The sequence below is a fragment of the Gavialis gangeticus genome, unplaced genomic scaffold (genome assembly GCF_001723915.1).
Source record: "Gavialis gangeticus isolate Ggan-Ray unplaced genomic scaffold, GavGan_comp1, whole genome shotgun sequence".
Classification (NCBI taxonomy): domain Eukaryota; kingdom Metazoa; phylum Chordata; order Crocodylia; family Gavialidae; genus Gavialis; species Gavialis gangeticus.
In genome coordinates, this window is record NW_017729015.1 from 4,727,340 (window position 1) to 4,734,807 (window position 7,468).

The 7,468-nt window shown below is 43.8% G+C and overlaps 1 protein-coding gene across 1 annotated transcript in view; it reads left to right on the top strand.

The window, feature by feature from the left end:
* SNRNP40 (small nuclear ribonucleoprotein U5 subunit 40) overlaps window positions 1–7,468 on the top strand; it is a 23,380-nt gene that overhangs the window by 3,339 nt on the left and 12,573 nt on the right. The window contains exons 3-8 of the mRNA XM_019512131.1: window positions 1,878–1,971; window positions 2,726–2,891; window positions 4,854–4,976; window positions 5,672–5,792; window positions 6,860–6,942; window positions 7,374–7,435. Coding sequence (XP_019367676.1) covers window positions 1,878–1,971; window positions 2,726–2,891; window positions 4,854–4,976; window positions 5,672–5,792; window positions 6,860–6,942; window positions 7,374–7,435 — 649 coding nt within the window. The remainder of the gene's footprint in view (window positions 1–1,877; window positions 1,972–2,725; window positions 2,892–4,853; window positions 4,977–5,671; window positions 5,793–6,859; window positions 6,943–7,373; window positions 7,436–7,468) is intronic.

Below are 7,468 nucleotides of genomic sequence, written 5' to 3' on the forward strand. Positions count from 1 at the left end.
GCTACTTCACGGTCAGGGCGGCTAGGGTCTGGAACCAGCTTCCAAGTGAGGTGGTGCAGGCTCCCACCCTGGGGGTTTTTAAGAGGAGGTTGGATGACCACCTTACTGGGGTTGTTTGACCCCAGTACTCTTTTCTGCCATGGCAGGGGGTCAGACTAGATGATCTGCTGAGGTCCCTTCCGACCCTAGAAACTATGAAACTATGAAAAATGTTGATTACTGTTAGTGCTAGCTTGAGTTTGGAGCAGTCACACTTCAGGCCAGCAAGGGCCTAGAGGATTGTAAAGTAAAAATCTCTCCTCCCCTCCAATTCCAAGTTTGCTCCCAGGGCTCCCTCAGTTTACCATTGCCCATCAAAATTCCCTCCTGCCCCCATCTATTTGAGGCTGCTTGGCTGAGTGTCCCAAGGGAGCAGGCAGGAAAGGGTTAACATACCTGCCTAGTATGCTGCTGCTGCTGTCTGTGCAGACTCATCCCAGAGGCTCTAGGTAGAGCAGGAACCCAGATAGCAGCAGCAGCAGCAGCAGTGTACTGTTTCCCTGCCTGGTTAACCCTTCCTTGCCTGCTCCCCATGGACAGATAGCATGGGTACATAGTCCAGGGTTTAAAGCTCTAGGATCTGCCCAAAATTACTATGCAACAAGGCTCTAAGTTTTTCACCCATCTTAGCCACATAGGGCTTGCATTAAGCCTATGCATCATTTGAAGGCTTTCTAGTTGAAAACTTGTATTTGTAGAGCTTGCCAATTATTGCAGATGCTATGTTTTAGTGAGTTCTGAGAGCATTGCTTTGGGGACTTCAGCAAACTGGTATTGATCTCTCTGATCATCAGGGTCAGAGAGTAGTAATTAATGACTCAATGTCTAGTTGGCAGCTGGTATCAAAGTGGAGTGCCACAGAGGTCGGTCCTGGGGCTGATTTTGTTCAGTGTCTTCATCAGTGACCTGGAAGATGGCATAGAGTGCACCCTCAGCAAGTTTGCAGATGACACCAAGCTGGGGGGAGTAGTAGATATGCTGGAGGGTAGGGCTAGGATTCAGAGTGACCTAGACAAATTGGAGGATTGGGCCAAAAGAAATCTCATGAGGTTCAACAAGGACAAGTGCAAAGTCCTGCACTTAAGATGGAATAGTCCTATGCACCGGTACAGGCTGGGGGCTGACTGGCCGGGCAACATCTCTGCAGAGAACTGTCTGGGGGTTACAGTGGACAGTAAGCTGAATATGAGCTAGCAGTGTGACCTTATGGCCAAGAAGGCTAACAGCATACTGGACTGCATTGGTAGGTGTGTTGCCACCAGGTCAGGGGAAGTGATTCTTCCCCTCTGTTCAGCACCAGTGAGACCACAGCTGGTGTACTATGTTCCGTTTTGGGCCCTCCACTACAGAAGGGATGTGGAGAAATTGGAGAGCGTGCATCAGAGGAAAACAAAATGATTTGGGGGCTGGGGCACATACCTTATGAAGAAAGACTGAGGGAACTGGGCTTATTTAGTCTAGAGAAGAGAAGACAGAGGCGGGATTTAATAGAAGCCTTCAAGTACCTGTAGTAGGGTTCAAAAGAAGATGGAGCTAGATTTTTCTTATTGGTAGCAGATGACAGAACAAGGAGCACCTGTCTCAAGGTACAGCAAGGGTAGTTTAGGTTAGATCTTAGGAAGACTTTTCTCGCTAGGAGGGTAATAAAACACTGGAACAGGTTACCCAGAAAACTGGCAGAAGCTCCATCCTTAGCTATTTTTAAAACCTGGCTAGACAAAGCTTTGGCTGGGATGATTGGGATGATCTAGTTGGGCTGGTCCTGCTTTGCACTAGATGACCTCCTGAGGTCCCTTCCATCCCTAACTTTTCATGATTCTCTCTTGCTCTCTCTTTAGTGCTCTGGAATGTGTATGGAGATTGTGATAACTATGCTACTCTGAAAGGGCACAGTGGCGCAGTTATGGAGTTGCACTATAATACTGATGGCAGGTAAGTTGCAAGGAACTGATTTGATTTAGTATTTGCTCATTTAACTCCTGTTTTTTTAATTCTGCAAAATGTTTTAGGGGAGAGTTTTCATGAAAGATGCTGCCACATGTACTTGTCCTTTTTCAGTCTTGGGCAGAGGTTGGAAAACACCTACCCCAGGCAATTAGGAACTTGTTGCTAGTAAGTGTAAGCTATTGCATACCTCCTTGGTTGCCTCTTCGGTACCTATAAGCATGGGAGCTAGTTCCTCTTAATCAGAACTTCCTAGACTTTAAATGCTGTTCACTCTCCTTTTCGGCATCTATTCTCTGCCACTGTGTGACACAGGATACTGGGCAAGATAGACCTATTGTCTGATATAGTGAATGACCGTTCTTATGTCGTCTCTACTACCCCTGCAATTATTGAAGATGTTAATTAATTTGGGAAGATGACTCCCACGATCAGACACTACATCAGGTTACAAAAGATTCTTCCTTTCCACCATCAGACCAAGTAATGCTGGGAAGAGAAGAGCCAGTACATTCCCTTCTAGTAAGTGCAGAGAGGGGCATATTCAGAATAGGCTTTTTCACCATCAGGCTAGCCCAGACCCTGCTAAAGTAATTTATAAGGCATCTTTTGTATCTGCCTCTGAGTATTGGACTTAAGTCTTCTACACAGCAGCATTCCTGTTGGAGTTTGGGAGTAAATGAAGAGAGTAGAGTTTCAGAATTTCATAGCTATTCCTTTTCTTTCTCTTTCTCTCCCATAGCATGCTCTTCTCAGCATCCACAGATAAAACAGTAGCTGTATGGGATAGTGAGACGGGAGAAAGAGTGAAAAGGCTGAAGGGGCATACATCATTTGTTAACTCCTGTTACCCAGCCAGGAGGGGACCCCAGCTTGTCTGCACAGGCAGTGATGATGGGACAGTAAAGGTCAGTACTATGTGCGTTTTGATGGCTGCAGTGATGAAAAGCATACCAAGAAATACTGACTAAAAAACTAAATAAAAATTTTGAATAACATACTTGAACAGCAGTGATCTTTGCACAAATAATTGAAGGAAATGCTTTTTCTTCTGACTTCTTTTATTCCAGAATGCTAGGAGACTGTGGCGTCAACATCTACACAGTGAAATGGGTCACTAACTGTCTGGAGGGCTGCACCCAGAGAGTGGTGGTGGGTTGGGTCTTATTCGACCTGGAGGGATGTGGGCAGTGGGGTTCCGCAGGGCTCAGTCCTCAGGCCCGCACTGTTCAACAGCTTCATCAGTGACTTGGACGAGGGGGTAAAAAGCACCCTGTTCAGATTCGCAGACGACGCTAAGATGTGGGGAGAAGTGGGCATGCTTGACGGGAGAAACAGGCTGCAGTCAGATCTAGACAGGTTACGGGGTGGGCGGATGAGAACAGAATGGGTTTCAACACTGACAAGTGCAAGGTGATGCACCTGGGAGTTCCCCAGCTTGTAGGTATGCTGCTGGTTCTTCCTCCCCTTTTCATCAGTGCAAAGGCAGAAAAGGATCTGGGAGTCATTATTGATGCCAAAATGAACATGGGCCGACAGTGTGGGGCTGCAGTCAGGAAGGCCAACCGCACCTTGTCATGCATCCACAGATGCATCTCAAGCAGGTCCAAGGAGGTGATCCTCCCCCTATATGCAACACTGGTCAGGCCACAGTTGGAGTACTGCATCCAGTTCTTGGCACTGCACGTCCAGAGGGATGTGAACAACATGGAGAGGGTCCAGAGGAGGGCCACCCACATGATCAGGGGGCAGCAGAGCGGGCCCTACAAGGAGAGGCTAAGGAACCTGAACCTATTCAGCCTCCACAAGAGAAGGCTATGGGGGGATCTAGTGGCCGTTTACAAACTAGTCGGGGGACCAGCAGGCATTGGGGGAGTCCATGTTCCCCCAAGCATTCCCAGGAGTGACAAGAAATAACGGTCACAAGCTGGCAGAGGGTAGATTCAGGCTAGATATCAGGAGGTGCTACTTCACTGTCAGGGTGGCTAGGATCTGGAACCAACTTCAAAGAGAAGTGGTGCTGGCTCCTACCCTGGGGGTCTTTAAGAGGAGGCTAGATGAACACCTTGCCGGGGTCATTTGACCCCAGTACTGTTTCCTGCCATGGCAGGGGGTCAGACTTGATGATCTGCTCAGGTCCCTTCTGACCCTACTAACTATGAAACGATGAAGTGCGCACTGTGGATAGGCAAAAGGCCACAGATAAGCAGTCCAAGAAATGGATGATTTGCAGCACCTGAGAGCATGTTAGTAACCATGAGAATACAATTGGAAAAAGGGTTTCTATCTTTCTTCCCTTTTTTCATAGAACAAAACAACTAAATAGATCAAGTTCTGCCCTTAGTCTTGCTCTTATAGATTCATTAGTTAGTAGCTTAAATAGCAAGCATGTAAAATAGAAATATATAGTTTCTCATACATCCTGCAACTCATGCGCAAGTCTAAGGGGGAAGAAGAAAATGCTACAGAAAAGTGCGTGTGATCCATTTAACCCAAGAAATTAATAATTTAAGGTTGGGTCTCTGAATCTGTACAGTGCCAATAATATGTGTAGTGCTTTATAATTAACTTTGTGCTAGGAATACTAAATAAAGAAATGTATCCAAGTTAGTTTCATGTTTATTTCCAAATGTAGCCCAAGTCATACCCCCTCCCTTTCAGAACATTTCCCCCCTTCCTCCCCCAAAAAGAAAATACATTTTAAAAAGTCTAACATGACGTTAGGACCATAAGTTTTGTTGAGGTCCTTCAAGAGTTCTCACCCAGATTGAATCCTTTAGCACTTTGGTTTGTGAGCATCTTACCGTAGTTGTATTATGAAATATGCATTATACTTATAATTTAAATTGTTGTTTCCCATGTTCTTTCAGCTGTGGGATATCAGGAAAAAAGCTGCTGTCCAGACATTTCAAAATACTTATCAGGTATTGGCAGTAACCTTCAATGACACCAGTGACCAAATTATCTCAGGAGGCATAGACAATGATATCAAGGTATGCTGTCTCTTTTATCATACTTGTCCATTGTAATCATCACAAAATTAGATTCCCAAAACCTTTTGGGGAGAACATTCATATTATATTGGGTATAATGGACACAACTTGGTGGTGACTGAAGTCTGACACTTGATTATAATTCTGTGGATTGGAGAACTAGGTTGATTTGTCCTCTGTAAGTTTACACTGTTTCCAGGCTTTGCTTTAGTTTTTACAAGGATATGTTTTATCTTCAGTTAAGTAAGAAAAGAGTTGATATATGTTTAAGGTCAACTTTTAGTGATTTCATTTTAAACTAATCGGCTATTCCCGAATCAGTACAAAAATTCTAACATGCTTATTTGGTCAGACAGCAGTACTCTCTCAGAGACATAGGTTTCATTCCCATCTGAGACTTGGGCACATTGGTTCTGGGCATGGGGAGTCCCACCCTTGTGAAATACATTGCTTGAAGGTAATACTGAAATGACAACCTCTGCTTGACAAGTAGAAGCATAAAGGCTCCATTATAGCTATTTAAGTAAGAACAGAGCATAACACCTGGCTACTACCTCCTCTCTGTCAAATCTATCTGTTTTGTGGATTCAGGCTCCAGAGCCATCAGGCTGCTCCTTCTACCAGTCTGTATTTACTTGCACTTACTGCTATTTTGCTCTCCATTAATGTAACATGTATGTCTGCTTTTGCTAAAGGTATGGGATCTTCGCCAGAACAAACTAACATACACAATGAGAGGGCACGCAGACTCAGTAACTGGCCTCAGTCTCAGTTCAGAAGGCTCTTATTTGCTTTCCAATGCAATGGACAACACAGGTAATTTCCACTGTTTCTGTCTTTCAGTAAAAACACAGGCAGGGAGGCAGACATCACAGAGAGATTCAGCTGGTTTAGAAGTGGAATTGCGTTATGTTCTGGGAGGAGTACTGTAACTTGATGCAACTGTCCAGCTGAACACAGAAAGAGCTGGGCTAGTCTTCTGATACACAGAAGATGGCCTGGGGTCCTGCATGAGCTGTAGTTTCAGTGTTAGAGAATCTTTGCATACAGTTACGCTCTTTTGCAGCCAGTAGGGCTCATCATCTCTTCATCTCAAAGAGAAATGAAAGCAGCTCCTCATAAGTTACTTTGGAGCAGATGAGAAAGTGCTTGGAAATGTTCAGTGGGGGAGTAACCCCACTTCTGTTCAGGTCAAAATTTGTCTATCTCCCAGTTCCATGATTTTCAGTTTGGCAAAAGCCAGTTGATTCAGCAACAACCCAAACACAATAAATCTGAATGTGAGTCTCGGGGTTTGGGATCAGAAATGCCTTCCTGTGCTGAAGCGTTACAAGGTTCTCTGAAATATGTACTGAATGAAGGATGGAAATTCAAACTTAATTCCAATTTCCCTACTTGTGATAGGGGGAGGGGGACAGAAAGGGATTTGACCTAGATAAAATTGCTTGAATATAACTGATAATTTAATTCATTTTTGATAGTATATATGCTTAAAGCAGAAAAGGGCTAAAAGCCCTCCCCAACAAAGATGGCTTACTTTGTGTAATAGTTTTTTGAATGAGTAGTTTTGATATGAGTATTAATTTTAAAAACAGCACTTAAATATTGCAGTTGTTCTATAACTCTCAAAGCACTTAACCAAGGTTTTTTTAAAAGCAATTGGATATATGATTTGCCTGAACTGATGTGGTAGGTCAGGGACAGAGCTGGCCATAGAACCCAGGAGTTCTGGCTTCCAGTAAAGTCGCAGTTCATTAGAAAATGCCTGTAAAAGAAAATAAATAATTTCTGAAGGCTTGCTAATCCCATCGTCTCTGGTGTGCAGAGGCTGCTGGCACCCAGTTTTATGGTGGTCTTTAGCTGACAGCTGTGCTCTGTTACAGTTCGTATCTGGGATGTGCGTCCATTTGCCCCTAAAGAGAGGTGCGTAAAGATATTCCAAGGGAATGTACATAACTTTGAGAAGGTGAGTACGCTACTAAGTGTAGTAGTGCTTGTTTATGAAGCACTACCACTGTCCATTAACTTGTCTGTAAATTGTTTTTAAGCTCAAAATATAAACCAGAAGAGCTTTAATAAGGACGAAGGTTAAGATGAATGTGTAAAGTGGGATTCCAATTAAAGTCACAGTAACAAGATTTCTGTGCTCGGTTCAGCTGTAATTAGCTGTAAATTAAACATTTTCCACATTTAGTATCTAGTTTGTATAAAATAACAAGACACTGGATATTTCCAGCAATAAAATACAACCTGTAATTACAGGCACGTCTTCCAAAGGGAGATCGTTAAAGTGGGGTATGTGATATTTAAAGTCTCTTGTGGTGACTCTATTTCAAGTAAAAGGGAAAACTAAATCTTTTTTCATAAGTGGAAACATGTATTCTTGGTTTTGTTCAGAATCTTCTGAGATGTTCATGGTCACCAGATGGGAGTAAAATTGCAGGCGGGTCAGCAGACCGGTAAGTTAATCATACTGCGTCACCTTCCAGCCC